At 33.6% G+C, this 21,354-nt stretch overlaps 2 protein-coding genes and 1 long non-coding RNA gene across 4 annotated transcripts; 2 read left to right on the top strand and 1 right to left on the bottom strand.

Moving 5' to 3' along the window:
* The first annotated feature begins 205 nt into the window (after window positions 1-205).
* On the top strand, window positions 206-21,339 carry LOC109160135 (SNF1-related protein kinase regulatory subunit beta-1). 2 transcript variants are annotated; one of them, XM_019308316.1, is made up of 5 exons: window positions 206-224; window positions 18,475-18,720; window positions 19,453-19,637; window positions 19,754-19,916; window positions 20,780-21,339. In XM_019308316.1, the coding sequence occupies exons 2-5, from the start codon at window positions 18,529-18,531 to the stop codon at window positions 21,098-21,100; spliced, it is 861 nt and encodes a 286-aa protein (XP_019163861.1). In that variant the 5' UTR covers window positions 206-224; window positions 18,475-18,528; the 3' UTR covers window positions 21,101-21,339. The 2 variants fall into 2 exon arrangements, with proteins under 2 accessions (XP_019163861.1, XP_019163862.1); XM_019308317.1 differs by lacking the exon at window positions 206-224 and having other exon boundaries at window positions 18,603-18,771; window positions 19,452-19,637.
* Window positions 4,582-7,643, bottom strand: LOC109160137. The gene is made up of 3 exons (XR_002050691.1): window positions 7,569-7,643; window positions 7,350-7,461; window positions 4,582-4,664 (listed from the first exon to the last, which is right to left on the bottom strand). It is a non-coding gene; the product is annotated as an uncharacterized LOC109160137 (long non-coding RNA).
* LOC109159795 lies at window positions 9,053-18,397 on the top strand. Its single transcript, XM_019307907.1, has 14 exons — window positions 9,053-9,116; window positions 10,172-10,306; window positions 10,400-10,534; window positions 11,566-11,682; window positions 12,059-12,175; window positions 12,285-12,456; window positions 12,565-12,663; window positions 12,815-13,378; window positions 14,468-14,832; window positions 14,936-15,654; window positions 15,919-16,153; window positions 16,237-17,792; window positions 18,234-18,320; window positions 18,392-18,397. Exons 1-14 carry the CDS (start codon window positions 9,053-9,055, stop codon window positions 18,395-18,397), a joined length of 4,371 nt encoding a protein of 1,456 aa, XP_019163452.1.
* Window positions 21,340-21,354: the final 15 nt, after the last annotated feature.

Consider the following 21,354-nt stretch of genomic DNA (forward strand, 5'->3'; position numbering starts at 1 on the left):
TGACAATGTTTTGGTTAGACTCCTAAGTGTCATAAATAAACTCTAACTATAAAAGGCACTTTTAAATCCGTACCATACTCAGATTAATTTCTGTTCACATTGGGTTTACTAATTCCCGTTTGTATTGGGCCAATTTAATTAAGTTAATGTAATCTTTACCAAAAAAAAAAAAATTAAGTTAATGTAATACTCTCTCTCTCTCTCTCTATATATATATATATATATATATATATATATATATATATATATATATATATAGAGAGAGAGAGAGAGAGAGAGAGAGAGGAGTGGTTCTGGTGCACAGATGCTTCGAAGTGAAAGATGGGGTTAGATTTGAGCTGTTGATCAAATCTAGATCAACGACTCAAATCAATGAAAATAAAAAAAAAAAAAAAAAAAAAAGGCGTTGTTCAAGATCTACTACTGGTCACTCATAAGCAATTCTACTTCCTTTGATCTCTATTTTGATTGTTGAAATATGATTGGAAAAGGATAGTGATTGTGTTTTGGGATTGCAAAAAAAAAAAAAAAGTGCGTCCTCAATTAAAGAAACAAACTATAAAAAATAACGCACCTTAAGAAGGAAAACAACACACCTTAAGAAGGAAAACCATGCGCCTAAAGCTTTAGACCGACGCACCTTAAGAAGGAAAATAACGTACATTAAAAAGGAAAACAATGCACCTTAAGAAGGAAAATCACGCACCTAAAGCTTTAGGCCAACTCACCTTAAGTTTCAACAACTGACGCACCTCAAGCACACAGTACAAAAACGACTCACCTTAAATTTTACCTAGATGCAAAAAGACCAAATTGCCCTCATGTTTTTTTAATTCTTGTTAATCCTAGACGTTGATCTTGACAAGATCAATGACTCTCATCTCACCCCACGTTCACACTTGAGCTTACCATCCGTATTTGAACCGTATTACATATATATATATATATATATATATATATATATATATATATATATATATATATATATATATATGGATCATGTGAGAACACTTCTATAGGAGAGAAATAAGAACCAATCTCAACTTTACATCTGTAAAAATTCGACGGATCTGATCAGATTAAAAAAAAATGACGCGGTGACAGTTTCGTAATTATCATCAACTCAACTGTGAAAACTTTAACACTTGACTATACAATCTTTAACAACTAAATATGCAAATTGATAAATTCTATAAAATCAATGAAAATACTAAATTTTAAATAGTTACACCTTAAGCAGTAAAAAGTGAATCACTGGATCACCTTAAGAGGCATATATATGGTTTCACATGGTTATCACCTGCTTACACGTAATCTGTTTGACCATCATGTCGATCTAGGTTTCAAGAGCCCAGTTCGAATGCCACACCTTCTGCATGGAGTACATCCACCGCCACAAAGTATGTTGAAATGTAATATTGATGTGGCTCTGTTAGACAATGCAGTGGGATTTGGCAAATTATGCCCTGGACCCGTGTCCACAATGACACGGGTCCAAAACGACGTCGTTTTTTAAAAAAAACGCGTCATTTAGTTTTAAAAAAAAAAATCGCGTGCGTTTTGCTGTTAACGGCGTTATTTTTTTTTTTTTTTTTGATTATGAATGTACAGTTATACCGTTATGAATGTACAGTTATGCCGTTATGAATATACAGTTATACAATTATGAAATTATGAACACAGAGCTCTAACATTATGAACTTACAATTATGAACATATATAGTGATAAAATTATGACCATAGAGCTTTAAAATTGTGAATATAGAGCTTCGAAGATTATGAATGTACAGTTATGGAGTTATGAATGTACAGTTATAGAGTTATGAATCTACAGTTATGGAGTTATGAATCTACAGTTATGAGATTATGAATCTACAGTATGGAATTATGAATGTACAGTTATTGATCGAATTATGAACAAAGAGCTCTAACATTATGAACTTACAATTATGAACATATAGTGATAAAATTATGAACATAGAGCTCTAAAATTGTGAACATAGAGTTTCGAAAATTATGAATGTACAATTATGGAGTTATGAATATACAGTTATGGAGTTATGAATGTACAGTTATGGAGTTATGAATGTACAGTTATAGAGTTATGAACGTACAGTTATGGAGTTATGAATGTATAGTTATTAACATATAGTAATAAAATTATGAACATATACTATTACAGTGAAGCGGTCTGAAATTTAAAAAAAAAAAAAAAAAAAAAAAAGGAGATAACAGTGCCTAACGGCACTGTTACCCGTGTCCAGCAAGCATGCTGGACACGAGTCCAACGCATAACGATTGGTGGGATTTGGGGCTGTGTTTCGAGACCATGATGGCAGATTTGCTGGAGCCTATAGGCAGGGCCGGCCCTAGGGCAAGGGCAGGCTGGGCCCTTGCGCAGGGCCCATCTATAGAGGGGGGCTCAATGGCCATTAGATATATTAATATATTAGTATTTTTTATGCATGATGTGTAAAAAAAAATAGGTGCTCAATATTAGTATTTTATATTTAAATTTATTTAAATTTTAGATATTTAAATTATTGTAAATAATAATGATGTAAAATATTTTTATAAATTTGATATTTATATTTTAAGAAATAACTAATGTATAACCCTAATATATAATGTCTATATATTATTATTATAATTGAAGATAAGATAATATATGGTGGATGCATGTGCATAGTAACAATAGTGGAAAAGATAACATAAGTTATTACCGTATGAGTATGTTTGCCTAAAATATTGTAAAATACAACTTTTATAGCATAATGTAGAAAAAAAAAAAAAACTTAACAAAAAATAGACATAAATAAATGATATAACTTTCATTCACACTTATTATGTTTTTAGATTATATATATATATATATATATATATATATATATATATATATATATATATATATATATATATAATATTACTTAGTACGGAGTATATATTAAAAAAATTGGTTAATTGCTTTTGACTTGGTGACTTCTGATTGAAGTCAAGTCAAGAAGACGGAAGAATCGAAGGAGAGATGTCGCACACCCATGCCGCCCAGGAGGGTAAGAGTCGTCGCCTCTTCGCTGGCGCCTACGCCACACCAACAATTCAATTCCTCTCAACGATAATAATGAAGTTATTAAAAGCTCAGAAGTCAAATAACAATGGGCAATCAACATTCGACAATCGCCAAATAACAACTCTTCTTTGCAAATCTACACATTCTACCAATACCATTGGCACTCATTGACAATCGCAAGTCACTCTGGTCAGCCGATTTTTCATATAGGGTCCCTTATTTAAATTTCGCCCTGGGCCTATAAAAAGTTTGGACCGGCCCTGCCTATAGGGAACATTTACATTGTGATAGGGACTCCTACACCGCTTAATCGCTGACCGTGAAAGAAGCGCTTACTTGGCTTAAGGGTCACCATGCGAATAATGTTATTGTTGAGTCATACTGTTTAAATTTATGTTCTAATCTAATTTCAATTCTAGTAGTTAGATTTCTCTTATATTGGTCTTATTATTAAGCAATGTCGGTTACTTGCTAATGACATCGGGAACGTTATAGTTTGCCATGTCAAGAAATCAACGAATCACGTAGCTCATATGCTTGCACGGGCGACTAGTTCTCCTTCTGTCCTTGGGGTTTGGGAGTCTTCCCCGCCCGATTGTATTTCAGCGTCTTTTTGATGATTTTATATAAGCTTTGATGTGTTGGTTTTCAAAAAAAGAAAAAGAAAAAGAAATAATGTTTATTTAAATGGAAAGATGTGACAAGGTTGTAGTTTCCAATTATATGTCAACTTTAATTTAATATTAATATTAATATACTTTCTCTGTCCTATTTTATGTGTCTGGTTCGATTAACGAAACTTGACTGAAATTATTTTTAATTTAATTTTTTATAATATATATTTAGAAACTACACTAAAAATACTATTAAACAAAAAAATTAAATTTAAATATAATTAAAAAATACTAAATAGAATAAAATAAACTAAGAAGAAAGAGTTAGTTTGACCAATGAATAGTAAGTAGGACTGATAAAATGGGACCAAGGAAGTATATATTAATCCTTCTATATATTAAAGCCATATAGCCATGGCCAATCAAATGGCTGTATTTTCCCGCCCATATAAAACTACAGCGTTTTGACTATTAGTTTGATCCATTTTACGTTTTTTTTTTTTCTGTTTTCTCTTTTTGCATGCTATTTTGGTTTTTGTTTTCTCCGATAAAACTTTGCGTATAACAATATATATCAATTGTTAGTATTCTACATAAGGTAGAATACTTAAATATCTACAATTTCCTCATCGGAAGTTGATCCAAATCAGAACTTTTTATCAGCAGGTGTTAATAGAAGCATAGAAACAGTTATCAAAACAATTATTATATCTTTTTAAGTTCTTAATATAAATATAAATAATAACATTTGAAATCTATTAGCCGACTACTCAGAAGACGTTTCAGTCTTCGGTGAAACATCATCATTAATCTTCATTAATGTTTCATCCTTCGAGATACCCAATGGCAGAATCATCCTTCTATAAATACTATAGAATAGCAAACACCACTCTCACCTTCTCCTTCTTCAACCAAAATCTCCTGTTCTTGGTTAAAATGGGATCTCTGTTTGTATTGGCCAAAGATCTCAACACAGAATGCTACACGAAAGCCATTAGGCTTAGATTAGTAAGAAGTTATGATGTCCATGAAGGGAGAAATACGAGTATTATTAAAAGTCAAGATCTGTTGTTTCACGATTCAGAGGTAAGCTTTTTAATGTTGTAATCCTTCTATATTGTTATTTACAGTTTTTACTAAATTGTTTTACATCAATTTTTTTTTTTTTTGTTTTTTTTTTGTTTCAACTATTCTGTCTAGGGAACCTATCTCCATTGCAACATCCCAAAGGAATACTTGGATAAATTCTCAAATCATTTCACAGCGGGAAAAGTTTATTGTATCAAAAACTTTTTGGTAATTTCTAATTATTATCAGTACAAGCTCACTCCGGACAAATACATGATTAAGTTGAACCATCAAACTACTGTTCTAAGACACCGTAGGAAAGGCTTTGCTAAGTGTATGTTCAGGCTTCGCAGTTTTGATGATATCCTAGGCAGAAATATTCCTGAGAAATTATTATTCGGTTAGTATACAATAATTTTTCTTTGCTATACTTTTTTTTTTTTTTTACTCTAAACTCAATGTTTGTTGTCCAATATTTTCTTCTAGATGTCATTGGCAGGGTTGTTGAGTTTTACCCTCTAAAGTCAATTACTATAGGAGGTTATCCATCAAAGCTGGTTGATTTTATTATTGAAGACTCCAAGTAAGTTCAGAAATCTTAAATTCTAGATTCAATACATTAAAAATAATCAACATTTATTTAACAGTATATTTTACAATATTTTAGGAACAATAGGATTAAATGCACAATATGGGATTCACATGTGGATGATGTACTGCCCTATTTTACTGACAATGTTGATGGCCCTATAATTATTCTGATGCAACTGTGTAGAGCAAAGCACTTAGACAGTAAGTTTCATCTCCTTGTCACAATTATTTTATACACATTTCCTATATGAAAATAAACATCTAACAAATTAATTCTTTATTTCAGCTGAAGTAAGAATATCAAGTTCATATAATGCAACCAAGGTTTGGATAAATCATGATTGTCCCGAGTTTGAAGTATTCAAGGATAGGTAAATTTTACTTTTCCATCAAGGTCTATTTTATTTTGTATCACTATCTAACCATTGACATTTTATCTAGTTTGAATGATCAGCAGACTCCTATTAGGAGTATGACAAATGTTTCAACATTTTCATACCCTAATAGTCAGGAATATTCTAGCAAGAGACCTATGATTGTAAGCACCATAGCTGACATTTATAGAAGGGCTGAGGTAATATTCATTACAGTCTCTTAGTTTTATCAAAATAATTTTTTTAGATTACTATTTGGAACATTTAACTCTCTGTTCTATTTGACTAAAATACAACAGCCAGGCTATTACCATGTTCCTGCAAGAATCAATGGATTGGAGAGTGCCAGAAAATGGTACTACTCTTCTTGCAAGAAAGAAGGATGTTTTAGAAAACTTGAGCAGAAAAAGGCATTACTTTGGTGTGACACCTGCAAAATTAGTTGGCAACTGGGAATTCCTAGGTACAGGTTAGGTGTTAGAGTTGGTGACAAGTCTGGAGATGCACCTTTTCTGCTATGGGATAATGAATGTTCTGAGTTATTAGGATTGAGTGTTTATGATCTCAGAAACAAATACTTGGAGGTTTGATTTTTTTTTTTCAACCTTTTTTTTTTTATATATATGCTTTAATAGTTAATACAACCTACTATTATGAAAAATTAAACTTTCATTGTAATTTGCAGGATCCTACAAAGATTCCAACAGAATTTGATGCTCTTAGAGGCAAAGCTATGGTTTTTAAAGTATCAGTAAAGAATGACCACATTAAAAACACTTTCTTACCTATTCCTGTGGTGAACATAACGCATGATGATGAATTGGTGGCAGCACACTGTACTCTTAAAGATGATAAGGATGAGCTCTCAAAACTACTTGCTGAAGAAGAAGAAGAAGAGGACGATCCTAATGTGTGTAACTGACCTTTTAGACATTTCGTTTTATGTTGCTTATTTGATTGATTTTTTTTTTAATCATGCTATTTTTTAACTCAGGATTATGAATCTGGAGATTCATCTGATGAGGCCAGTAGCCCTGCTGTACAGCAAAGTCAGAAACCTATGATGGCAGATAATGATGAACACATATCTCCAGGTTCAACCAAGAGAAATCTGATGGACCAGTTCTTATCAACTCAAGATGCAAAAAAATCAAAACCAATTGATATTAAGCAGGAAAAAAAATGAACTCAATCAGTTTGTTGTTGTAATGCGGTTTGACTAAGGGTTCTGCAACTTTATCTGTTTTGGTGACATTGTGCAGTTTTTATGCTCTTTTGGGACAAGGACTTTTGTTTTTTTTTGGTTAACATTGCAATGGACATTATTAAACTTTAAGGTGGATGGCCTTTCAACATTCATGTGATATCTTAGTGGTTTTGACTAACTATATTAAATTATGTTTATTTTATTGTCTATTATTCTATGTTTGCTATCTATTTTCTAATGCAGGTTGTATAAATGCTCATGACACATTGCACATTGAAGACTGAAGATCACCAAGAAGCTTTAAGGACAATTCTATGTACTACATTTAGAATTGAAAATAGATTTAGAGCATCAATTTGTACTACCTTTCTATGTAATCTACAATGCTATGTAATGTGTAAATAGCAATATATAAGGATTTTTACCTGTAAAAGCTCTATCCTTTGGTTTCACCATCAAATGGTTCATCCCTTTCAAAGTGAAGTCTTGATTTCACAACACTTTATGTGTGTTATATAGTTTTAAGATTGCACTTTCCTACATTCAAACAAATTGAACATTCTTATTATAAATGGATTTTCTTACTTCATTTAAACTATATGCAAAAAAAAAAAAAAAAAAAAAAAGGATTGGCAGAAAATTACCTATCAATGGGACTTTGTCTTCAGAAAACTATATAACACACATAAAGGTAAATCCTTTGTTTTCACCATCAAATGGTTCATCCCTTTCAAAGTTAAGTCTTGATTTCACAACACTTTATGTGTGTTATATAGTTTTAAGCTTGCACTTTCCTGACATTAAAACAAATAGAACAGTCTTATTATAAATGGATTAAATTACTTCAATTAAACTATATGAAAAATAATAATAATAATGGATGGTATAAAATTACCTATCAATGGGACTTTGTCTTCATATAACAAGAATTGAGCTACATCAACTTCACTGAATCTAATATAAGGAATTTCCAGACTTAAGTCAAAAACATTACCTAAACTAAAATAATGGAGCTACAATTAATGCATTCATGTAAACTTACAATTTAAGATTAATTTAGTGCAAATAAATTCCCTGGGTAGCCTATGTCTTCATTTAGCTATGACTGGAATTAATACAACATTCACAGAAGTTATTTAACTTTTTAAACAGACAGTAAACCAAATAAGCAAGTATTAATTCAGTTTTAGAACATAGATACATATATATAGCCAAATCAGGTTTTAAAAATATAATGATATTGAAAAATTGTGAATGTTGAAAAAATACTGCATTAATGCTAATTATAAATGTAAGAATACTTTAGTGAAAATAAATACCCTTGGCAGTCTATGTCTTCATTTACCTCTGACTGGAATATAATGCAACATTCACAGAGGTTTTTTAACTTTGTAAACAGACACTAAACCAAATAAGCAACTATTAATTCAGTTAACCAAGAACAAGAGATTTTAAACCAAATAAGCAAATAGTGAGTACTGCATTAAAATAGTGGACCATAAAACACTAAATTTAAACTCTTATTGTGTCTATAATGAGTGTAGCAGAATGTATAGGTATTGTTTGATCACGTTGGAATAAATTGTGGCATCAGAATGTACTTTCATCACCTGCCAAATCCTGAAAAATAAAGGTTAGTAGTGAATAAAAAGTTAAGATAAATTCACTAATCGTTAAACAAAGTAATTTATTGCAAAGCAGTAATCCTATAAGCAGTAATATTAAACTAACATAAAGCTACATACACTACCATCTACATCATAATTAATCATCTGCAATTTATTTTGCAAACAACTTATACGTATTAGATACATAACTACATTCAAGTATAGCAATCGAGATACATTCAACATGGGCATTAGAAACAAAGTTCATAATATACCATTTTCTGCAAGTAAATGGTTAGTATGAAATAAATATTTAAGTCAAATTAATGGCAATGGTGGAATAGTAAAAGACTTTTCTTATTCCCAATAAGACTAATCATTAATGGGAATCAAATCATACTCTATATCAACTCAAAAATCAAGTAATTGCAGTCTAATGTACTGACAGAAAAAAACTTATTCAAGCATGCTCTGCACATAGCCTACCAGATTACACACAAAGGAATACTACTGCTCACGCAATGAGGAAGATCAGTGCATCCACAGTCATCCGCGGCAAAAGGAAGAACATAACAACTCAACCAGGTAATAAACATTTGGTTACCTATAAGGCTTTATCTGCATTCTTCTCTTCGTAGAAATTCAGAGTAAATCTTCTGGCTGCAACATTTTAGGGAAGACAACAATAAAAATCAGATTACAGTTTGTTTATAACTCGGCGATGAATTTATAGAGTAAAACAAAAACATATGGTTTGTATAAGAACAATTTGTATATATATAATTAAAACTACCTGTTTAAGCAAATCTGTATATCCTTCTTTGAGATCGGCTGTCTTAAAATCCAAATCTAGCAACAGAGCACTGTAGATCCGTAGAAAACTATTAGAGATGATCGAAAATTTATACCATCTCAAAACCAAAACTTTTGGGCCATGAACAGCTCTAGATCTAGGAAGAGAAGCATTACAACTGTTTGGTAGAACAGAACTCAAAGGAAAATAAAACCAAATACTCATTCTATGTTTCCAGATCTGGATTGTGAAAACATTACAACTTAATACTCTATGTAATCTTGATGCGTAGAAATAGAAATTGACAACAGTAAAACAGAGAGGTAAGGTGCAGTCAGTGAGGTAGGATGAAGAAATATAGAAGGATTCAGTGCTTTGTCTAGATAGGTCCATGGTAACACAGATAGCTAGAAGATCGGAAATGTCTAGAATGCTTCTTCTCGACATTTCTTCTTCATTTCTGAGAAAGGAAGTCTTACTTAGCTAAATGGATCATGGGTACATTACACGTGTATGCCGAGGTTGGCATATTGTTTTTTTTTTTTTTTTTTAATTTTATATATTGGTACAGAGAAGACTTTGATTAATAAAAATACAGAATAATTATTTATTTAGTATATCACATAGGGTTTACACTTTGATCAATAACTAAATAATTATTTATTTAGTTTTTATAACATTTAACTGCTTACAATGTCATTTTTTGCATAAATCATAATATGTTGAATTGGTACTAAAGAAATTGATGTATTCATCGAATGTTTCTTAACTTAGAGTTCCAATTATAATATATATATATTGATATATTTAGCTAAACTAAGTGTTAATTGCGTATTTGATATGGCAGAAGATGAAGTTGGACAAAATCAATCTACCAATCTAGAAATCCATTTTGATAAAGAGAATCATATCAACTTTAGAGATCATGACACTTCAATACCATTACAAGAATTCAACACACCGTCAAGCAATCAAATGAATGGTAAATAATTTTTCTTTTCAGTGTGTTTTTGGAGAATGAAATTTAGTTTTAGTGTAAGATTGAAGTATTGCTTTTTCTTGCTATTTTGTTCAGGTAATCAAAACAATCATTTGCCAAGCACTTCAAAGTCCATTTTGACATGCAACAACACTTTAACAACGAATAAGAGGCGTGTACTTAGGCCTCTTCGTAACAATATGGAAACCCCATCTAGCACCGTGACTAATGGTATTGGCGTATTGTTATTAATTTATTATTTCAATTGTTCATTAAACATTTTATATATTATGTTAAATCTTTTTTACATTTGTAAGACTATATCATTGTTAAATACTCATACAATGTAATCCTTTGTCAAATGTTATATTTTAATAATTTGTAAGTTGTAATTAATCATTTATTTTTAAAATGTAACCATTGGCAGGATGATTAGTATATTATTTTAAAATTTTAGGGATTATATATATCTTGATTGCTTGATTTTTAAGACTATATCATTGTTAAATACCGCTACAATGTAATCATTTGTAAAATTAAATGTTGTTAAAAATTTTAATAGTACTAGCTAATATAAAAATTCTTGAACATGCCAACGGTCATTAGGGGAAGTGCCGAATGTTAATCAAAATATTATTTGTCAACCATTCAAAAACAACATAAACGGTACATCTAATAAAATAGAAAAAATTGATTTTTTTTAATGATTTTTTCCATTCATGTCATTCATTTTAGTTTTATAATTTTTTCAATTTACACATTTTAGGTTCATGTGTTGTTAATAAAACCTTAACTCAAGGCAATTTACGGTTTAATTGGTTGTTAATGCTAAATTTGAACACTGTAACTAGAGGATCAACTTCTCTTACATCTTTGCAAAATGGTTAGTATTTTCTTTTAAAATTGTTGTAATTAAATATATATGTTGTTTGATTGCTTGATTGCTTGATTTTAAAGACTAGATCATTATTAAATACCGCTACAATGTAATCATTTGTAAAATGTTATGTTCTTAAAATTTGTAATTAATGTTACAAAGTCCTATTTGCCAATAGTCCCAGGTTATTATACAAATTCTACAACATGCCAACAGACAATAGGGGAAGTGCCGAATGGATACCGTAATATTATTTGTCAAACCGTTAAAGACAACATAAACGGTAAATCTCATACAACTCAAAAATTCGACAGTTTTTAATAATTTCTGAGATTCATTTAATTCATCTTAGTTTTTTAATTTTTTCTATTTCACATTTTTTTAGGTTCATGTGTTGTTAATCCAACCTTAACTCAAGGCAATGTACGGTTGAATCGGTTCTTAATGCCTGAGTTTGACAATGTCAATAGAGGATCAAGTTCTGTTACATCTTTGCAGAATGGTTAGTATATTATTTTACAATTTTAGGAATTAAATATATATGTTGTTTGATTGCTTGATTAATTGATTTTTAAGACTATACCATTGTTAAATACCGCTAAAAGGTAATTAATTGTAAAATGTTATGTTTTAAAATTTTATAATTAATCGTTCAAATTCTTATTTTCCAATGGTCCCAGGTTATTATACAAATTCAACAATATGCCAACAGACAATAGGGGAAGTGCCGAATGTTAATCAAAATATTCTTCGTCATCCCTTTCAAGACAACAGAAACGGTAAATCTCATAATACTCAATAATTGGAATTTTTAATCATTTTTTACATTCATGTCATTTATCTTCTTTGTTTCCAAATCTCAATTTAAAACATTTTAGGTTCATGTGTTGTGAATCCAACCTTAAATCAAGGCAATGTACGGTTGAATAGGTTGTTAATGCCCGAGTTTGACACGGTCACTAGAGGATCAACTTATGTTACATCTTTGCAGAATGGTTAGTATATTATTTTCAAATTTGTAGAATTCAATATATATGTTGTTTGATTTGTTGATTGTGTATATTCAATTAAGAACATAACATTAATTCACAAAAATTTTTATAGGTACATATTTAGACTTTGGTGATCCAATATATTCATGTGACCATTGTGGTGCGGTGTTTTGGATGGAAGAAAGGATCAACCAAATTTTGGGAACTTCAAGACCAAAGTATTCGCTTTGTTGTACTCACGGAAAAATCAAGTTGCCTACTAAACCGACTCCGCCTGCTGCATTGTTTGATTTGTTTTTTAAGAATGACAACAAGAGTGGTCATTTTTTAAAAAATATTAGGTCCTACAACAATATGTTTTGCTTCACTTCAATGGGTGGAAAAATTGATAGGACTTTGAATAATGGTACTGCACCACCTGTTTTCCGCTTACACGGTCAGAATTTCCACCTTTTGGGAAGCCTAATGCCTGAATTTGGCTCTCGACCGAAGTTTGCTCAATTGTATATATATGATACTCAAAACGAAATACAAAATCGCATCGATGCAATTAGGTACGTCAATTCCATTCTATATATAAATTGCATTGTTCAATTTTTACTACATTATGCTAATTAAATATATTTTGTCATAAATATACAGAGAAGATGATGTTCACAATAAACTACATGCAGAGATAGTACAAGACATACAAGACGCATTAGATCAAAACAATGTCTTAGTAAAAAGTTTTCGCATGGCAAGAACAGAGATTGAAACAAATCCGATGGCAGAGATTAAGATCAAATTAATAGGAAAGAGGAATAAGGATGCGCGAACGTATAATTTACCACAAGTCAGTGAAGTGGCGGCTTTGATAGTGGGAGACTTAGATCCAAATATGGGAGAACGTGATATCTTGGTGGAATCAAGATCTGGTATTTTTAAAAGGATTAGTGAATTAAACCCGGCCTATCTACCACTGCAGTACCCATTGTTATTCCCATTTGGTGAAGACGGATATAGAGAGGATATTCAATTCTCAGGTGTTCAACAACAAGGCCGACCTGGTCGTATTAGGATTAGTCCTAGAGAATACTTCTCCTATTATATTCAAGATAGAAAAAATGAGATGTCAAAATTGTTGTTCGCAAGAAGGTTGTTACAACAATTCCTGGTAGATGCATACACTATGATCGAATCTGGGCGTTTAGTATATGTTGTTGGGTAATATGGTTGAAAAATCCCAAAAATAATAATCCTACGAAAAGATTAATATTATATGGGAAAACAGAAAGAATTGGGAAGGAAAAGGTTGAGTGTTTGGGTATAGGTTTAGCACGAGTTCGAACACAAGGTTCTTTTCCTTAAAACCTTATTTGCTACCTCCCACAAGTGCTAGGAGCGTTGTAGCCTAGGTTTCCCAGGATAAAACGTGCTACGATTCCTTGTTTAAGCACCTAAACAAGGAACCCGGTAAACAAAGCAAAGTAGAGAACACAGATTGGCTAAAGAAGAGAGTAGAAGCAGAAGTTTTGAGATGAAAAGTTACTGGAATTTCCTTGTTTCTTCACTGTGTAAAATGCTACTGCTTCTACCTCTCCTTATATAGGGATGTTGGAGTGATAGCATTCAACATGGCCATTAAATTGGTGTTAAAACCAATTGTGTAACACCTGTAACGGTCACCACTAAGTAGGATTAAACTCAGAATTTAAAAATTGGAATTAGAACAGTATTAATTCCGTAACAGATGAGTTTAATCTTCTGCACTTTCGGGTTTCAGACCGTTGGGGTGCAGGTTCACACGAGAGCGCACGGACCAGGCAACACGAGAGTACATCTCTCGTGTGCACTGTGGTGCAAAATGATACCGAAGTTAGGCATAACTTAGCCCGCAAGGCCAGCCCACGCGAGCTTGATTTCAAGCCTTTTTCATGTCCTCTAGTTGGATTTTGATTTGCACCCCCCCCCCCCCCCCCCCCCGCGCGAGAGAGCCTCTATGCTATACAATTCTACAAGCTTGAAAAGAGCTCATGTATATAAGGGGGGCAAATCTTGTTTCCAAACCAATGTGGGACAAAGTCCTACATTTTCCCTTCATTTCCCAACTTAAATGGGTCTACTTTGAGAATCAATATCTCATTCACCCATTATCCGTTTTGAGCGTACAATATATCAATCTCTTCGTCTTACTACGAAGAATCCGAATCCACTTTGACCCGACCCAAATCGGAAGTGGACCCCACTGATAATTGTACCACAAAATAGCCACTTAATATGCCATTTTAAGCTAATTTTTCCAACATATGTTAGGACCCACCAAAGATCATTGAGATGTGAGTCTTATAAATGCTTGACAGATGCTCTGACCCATGGTGAACTTGATCCATCTGCCCAAGGCCGTCGAATTATTTTGCCTTCAACTTTTATAGGTGGTGCAAGATATATGGTCCAAAATTACCAGGATGCGATGGCAATATGTCGATGGATTGGGTATCCAACTCTCTTTATTACATTCACATGTAACCCAAAATGGCCTGAAATTGTCAGATTTTTGGAAGAGAGAAGGTTAAAGGCAGAAGATCGGCCAGATATAATATGTCGTGTCTTTAAGATGAAGTTAAATGCTCTAATCAAGGAGATTCATAAAGAAAACATATTTGGTTCTGTTCTAGCAGGTAAAGAATTTATATGTTAAAGTTTAAAAAATTATTTATTTTTTAACAAGTCCTTTGATCTATATTTCAGAATACTGAATTTATTAATGTTTTTTTATTGTAGTGATTTATACCATTGAATTTCAGAAAAGAGGTTTACCGCATGCGCACATATTGTTGTTTCTGGCAAATCACCGTGGGTCTGTGGCTGCAACAGATTTAGACAACTTCATTTCAGCAGATATACCAAGTGAGTTGTGCGACCCAGAGTATCACAAAGCAGTAGAAGAATTTATGATGTACGGTCCGTGTGGTACGTGTAGGAAGAATTCACCATGCATGGTTAATGGTAGATGCTCCAAATATTATCCAAAGAAATTTGTAGAGAAATCAACAATGGATGAAGAGGGTTATCCTGTTTACCGTAGGAGTGACAACGGTAGGACCATAAAGAAAAATGGTATAGATCTAGATAGCAGGTATGTCGTTCCACACAACAGGCATTTATTGGTGAAGTATAGCGCTCATATAAATGCAGAGTGGTGCAATCAATCCAGATCAATTAAGTACTTATTTAAGTATGTGAACAAGGAGAATGATCGGGTTACGGCTGAATTCTACAACAGTGTTGCTGATGAAGCTAATGGAAAGGTAATCGATGAGATCAAGATGTATTATGATTGTAGGTATATTTCACCCTGTGAGGCAGCATGGAAGATGTTCGCCTTTGATATACAGATGAGGGATCCGTCTGTAGAGCGCTTGAGCTTTCATCTACCAAATGAGCAATCAATCATATTTAATGATGATGATGTTGTCAATGATGTTGTTAACCGTTCAACTGTGAGACAAAGTATGTTCACGGCATGATTTGATGCTAACAGCAAATATAGCGAGGCAAGAAACTTGACTTACGCTGAAATGCCAACAAAATTTGTATGGAAAAAAGATAAGAGAGAGTGGCATCCAAGGCAAAGGAAGTTTGCAATTGGTCGTATTTTTTATGTTCCGCCAAATAGCGGAGAAATCTTCTATCTTAGATGTTTACTTAATATTGTGCGTGGACCAAGGTCCTTTGATGAAATTAAATATTTTGAGGGGGTGCAGTATACTTCATTTAGAGATGTCTGTTATGCACATGGTTTAATCGAGGATGATAAAGAGTATGTTGACGCGATTAGTGAAGCAGCGATATGGTCCTCAGCACATTCTTTACGTAAATTGTTTGTAACCTTATTGACATCAAATTCAATGGCGAAACCAGAGAAAGTGTGGGATATTGTTTGGCAATACCTAGTTGATGATGTTGAGTTCAATGCTAAAAGAAATACAAGTAATCCAGGTAAACAATTCTTCTTCAAAACACATACTTAAATGTACTTTTTGCAGTTATATATTCAACTAATTTGTTTATAAATTATGTAGATTTGATGCTCAATGACGAACAGAAGAAAAATGGGGCATTAATGGAAGTGGAAAAGTTGTTGAATGCTTGGAACAAGTCTCTAAGTGATTATCCACCAATGCCGATGCCAGTGGAAAGTCATGAATACTATTTCGGTAATCGGTTGTTGTACGAAGAATTGGCGTACGACAAAGAAGCTTTAAAGCTAGAACATGAATCTCTGTTTTCTAAACTAACTGATGAACAATTACTCATATACAACAAAGTGATTGTGGATGTTGAATCTAATAAAGGTGGTTTGTTCTTTGTTTATGGATATGGTGGAACTGGCAAGACATTTTTATGGAGGACACTGTCGGCTGCTTTAAGGTCAAAGGGACAAGTTGTTTTGAATGTAGCATCAAGCGGTATAGCCTCACTACTTTTACCGGGTGGAAGGACTGCACACTCAAGATTTTCTATCCCCATTGCAGTGAATGAAGACTCAACTTGCAACATTAGCCAAGGTAGTCCACTTGCTGAATTGATTATAAAAGCTAAGTTAATCATATGGGATGAAGCTCCGATGATGCACAAACATTGTTTTGAAGCATTAGATCGGACAATGAGAGGCATATTGCGATTCACCAATCCAAAAAGCTTAGAAATGTCTTTTGGTGGAAAAACAGTGGTACTTGGAGGTGATTTTAGACAAATACTACCAGTTATACCAAAAGGCAGCAGACAAGAAATAGTACAAGCAAGTATAAACTCATCATACTTGTGGAGTAATTGCGAAGTACTACACTTAACCAAGAATCTTAGGTTGCGTGGAATTTCAAGTGCAGAAGAAGTTGCTAAGTTAAGCAGCTTTGCAAAACGGATTGCTGATCTAGGAGATGGAAATTTAGGAGAAGAGAAAAATGGTGTCTTCAATATAAGGATTCCAGATAATTTTGTTTTAAGAAATGAAGTTGACCCCATAGCAGAAATTGTCGAAAGCACATTTCCTTCATACGGTCATGGTCAATTTGATCATAAATTTTTAGAGTCCCGAGCTATATTAGCTCCAACATTAGATGTTGTGGACAAGGTGAATGAATACATGAACAGTATGAATGAGGCAACTTCCAAGACATATTTGAGCTGTGATTCGGTTTGCAAGTCAGATACAAGTTCTGATATGTTATCGGAGGTTCACACTACAGAGTTCCTTAACAGTTTGAGATGCTCCGGTGTTCCAAACCATTCTTTAACATTAAAGGTTGGATCGCCAATTATGCTGCTCAGAAATATAGACCACTCATTGGGATTGTGCAATGGTACAAGGTTGATCATTACACAATTAGGAAACCATGTCATTGAAGCTCAAATTCTGTGTGGCAACAATGCAGGCACCAGGGTATTAATACCAAGACTGGGATTGACTCCTTCTGACCCAAGACTACCGTTTAAATTTCAGAGGAAGCAATTTCCAATATTGTTGTCATATGCTATGACAATAAACAAGAGTCAAGGACAAACTTTATCTAATGTCGGACTACTATTAAAGAAACCTGTGTTTAACCATGGACAGTTGTATGTAGCAGCATCTCGGGTAAGTAATCCAGATGGGCTGAAAATCTTAATATGTGAAGACTCGAATGTGGGTTTGAACACTACAGAAAATGTAGTGTACAAAGAAATTTTCAATAATTTGTAATTTTATACTGATATTCAATGTCATATCATAATTTTATTATTGTTTTGTATATATGTAACAATTTTTAAAAATTATTAAATGTTTCCAATTAAGAAAAACAGGGCATATAGCCACTATAATAACAAATAAAATTACTTTTAATTTATTAACATAATTGCAATATTATTAAATATATGTCTCTGCATCGCACGGGTGAAATACTAGTAATATATAATAGGGGAAGTAATTAAAACCGCATCCGGCTAAGCCAAGATAACGGATAAGCACGTCAAGGGACGTACGCGTTAGATGTGACGCTGAGCTTGATCTTGTAGTTATCCTTTTTTAACGTTTCAGATCATTCCACGTCATCCATACCTATCTCCGTTTTTGCTCTTCCAGCCGTCCTATCGGCTTCTCGCTGATTTCCCAGTGGCACTCAACGTAATTAACGCCAAATCCCTGCCTGTTTCTTTATCCTTATCGTCCTCATTTCTCACCTTCTTCTCCTGTAGCCTTAGTGTGTGTGTGTATATATATATATCTATACACTGCGCCTTGATCTCTTTTTCTCTTCTCCTCTCTCTCTCTCTATATTCTGTTTCTCTCTCTACCTGTATATTGAATCGTATATGCAGAAGACTGTGAAGAGATGGGCAATGCGAATGGGAGAGAAGAAGGACTTTTAGGCGACGGCGGAGATGATGTACCGGGAAGATCGAATGGTGAATCTGGCATGCTTGATCATGCGCAGAATTCGCGCGTTCCTTCAGCTGACCTGATGTCCAGTTCGCCGCTGCATAGTCCACACCGCTCTCCATCGCCTCTCTTGTTCGCTCCTCAGGTTCACCATTCTCCGTCTTTTTATGAGTTTGTTTTGCTATGTTGTTATGTCCCCGCCAATTTCTTTGTCATTTGAGTTTCTGTGAGTTTGGCCGTAGATTTTAGCTGGAAATCCTTTTTGCATAGTCAAGTTTAGGATGAAATGATTCTGATTTCACTAGATGTTTGATGTCACGTTTGCTCTCCAAGTCTTGCAGTTGAATAGCTGATAAGCTGCTAGCATCTGGAATCTAGAATAAGACTAACAAATCAGTGATATTCCGCAGAATCTAGCGAAGATTATAGTATGAGACAATCTCTTTAATGACAAGAGAAGTCTCAGCGACTCAGCCTGTTTAGATTAAGAAGAACCTAAGTTGGTTCTTTTACTAAATTTGCATGAGAGAGATGAAGGTTGTAGCTTTTCCCCCTGACTTTAAGATTATTTTGAGGAAACTTTCAATGATTAAATATTGTCTGGGCCCTGGGGATGGATGTATTAAACCAAGCAATTTTTTCCTATGGAACTTAGGTTTTAAAGGGTTGAAAAGATTCCCATTGGGTGTTCTCCACTTTGTTTTCCCAAATTAGAATGATCATCCATCACAACCAGTGTGAAGAATAATGATCCATTTGACTGCTTATAATTGCAAATTATGTACTTTTTGTCTGAAAGGAAAGCAGCATCCTTGAGTGAAGTATATGCTTAATTATTTACATCATGATGTTATTCCACCTCTTCTCATTTTCTTAGGTTCCAGTAGCTCCATTACTACCACAAGGTGGTGATGCTGCTCCTGTTTTCAATCAAATATGGGGCAGTGACCCTCAGACTACTGCTGATCATAGTCTGGAGCAGGGCATACCTACTTTGATAACTTGGAGCTATGGCGGCAACAGCGTGGCTGTGGAAGGCTCTTGGGATAATTGGAGGTCAAGGTGAATTGTTTCGACTTTTTCAAACAGTTAACTCTTTAGAGCTACTCCTAAAAAAAATCTTTTCGTACTCGTATCTATTGAGATGTAAACAGTGATCTAATGATATTTATTTGTAGGAAGACACTTCAGAGATCAGGCAAGGATCACACTATTCTCCTGGTCCTCCCATCAGGTGTATATCGTTACAAATTTATTGTGGATGGCGAAGTTAGATATATCCCGGATATTCCCTTTGTAGCAGATGAGATTGGTGGTGTTTGTAATCTTCTTGATGTTAATGTGAGTAAATATTCTTCCTTAATCTCATTTTTCTCACAACTTCCTCCCACCCCCACCCAAAAAAAGGAACCTCTCGTTGAAGAACATGAGAGAAAGTATTTGATGGTGGCCAACTTCTGCCTTATTTTTTTTTGGGTACATTCCAACAACTGCCTTATGACTTGATTGATTAATTGCTTGCTTTGAATGGGTGTTGTCATGTTGAAACCTTTTGAAAGTGTAGATATAATTAATTCGCAGCAATGTGCTCTCTCATGTTCCTTTGGAAATACATTCTCTCTGGCAGTTTATCAATGCTGTGAAGTAATTTGCAAACAATTTGTTCCTTTTTTTCTTTTATTGCTACCCCCTTTTCCCTTGCACACTTCCTCAATTAACCCATAAGGATGATGTGGAGTCAGATTTTCATTTGTGTTGGAGGCTGAGCATGATATTTGAAAATACCATTAGTTTGTTGTGGAAATGGAAAACTCTTAATTATCTTCCATTGATATTATGATATGACTGAAAGAAGTGTGTGTTCTAATTTCTTCTTTCACTACCCAAGCTTTTCTTTTGATTCAGCTTTCTAGTTCTTTTCTTTTCTCCATGATCATTGCAGAGCATAACTTTACTGTTAACCTCATTTATATAAAAAAAAAAAATGATTACTTTGTGTTTATTCACATTTCTATATATGTAATTACATACATGCAACTGGGATATGTCTTGTTGGCGAATTGGCCATACATGCATAGATCTTGTTGATTGTGTATTGCTGGATATGAAAACGGAAATATATATGTTCTCTCTCTAATGCTATTTCTGGTGTGATGTTCTGTTAGTCCTATTCGAATGACTATAGTAGTGTGTTATTTTTACAGGGTTATGTGCCTGATGACCTTCAAAGTGTCTCAGAGTTTGAGGCCCCACTGTCACCTGACTCTACCTATTGCCAAGCATTTCCAGGAGATGAAGATTTTGCAAAGGATCCACCAGCAGTTCCACCTCAACTCCATCTAACTGTTCTTGATTCAGAAAAATCAGACGAAGAAGATGCTTCTTCTAAGCCCCAGCATGTGGTGCTTAACCACGTTTTCATAGAGAAAGAATGGGCATCGCAATCCGTTGTTGCTCTTGGCCTGACCCAAAGGTTCCAGTCCAAATATGTTACTGTCGTCCTCTATAAGCCACTAAAGAGGTGACACCACTTGTTAAACATCCCGAGCATTGTGGAGATTCCCCCATGTGTTCATTTCGGACAACTCTTTCAGGTTTTTAACTTCCAACTAATGCCTTCTCTGTACATCTCTGATCTCATGCATTTAGTTTTCACCCCTCTTGAACGAACTGCCGAATGAATTTTAAACTGTACAAATGAAAATCTTTAGGATTCTCTGTTGCACTATTACTATCCTATCCCTTGTCATCTGTTGCATGATTTTGTGGTCTGTTTCAA

This window comes from Ipomoea nil, unplaced genomic scaffold, assembly GCF_001879475.1.
Source record: "Ipomoea nil cultivar Tokyo-kokei standard unplaced genomic scaffold, Asagao_1.1 scaffold2845, whole genome shotgun sequence".
Classification (NCBI taxonomy): Eukaryota; Viridiplantae; Streptophyta; class Magnoliopsida; order Solanales; family Convolvulaceae; genus Ipomoea; species Ipomoea nil.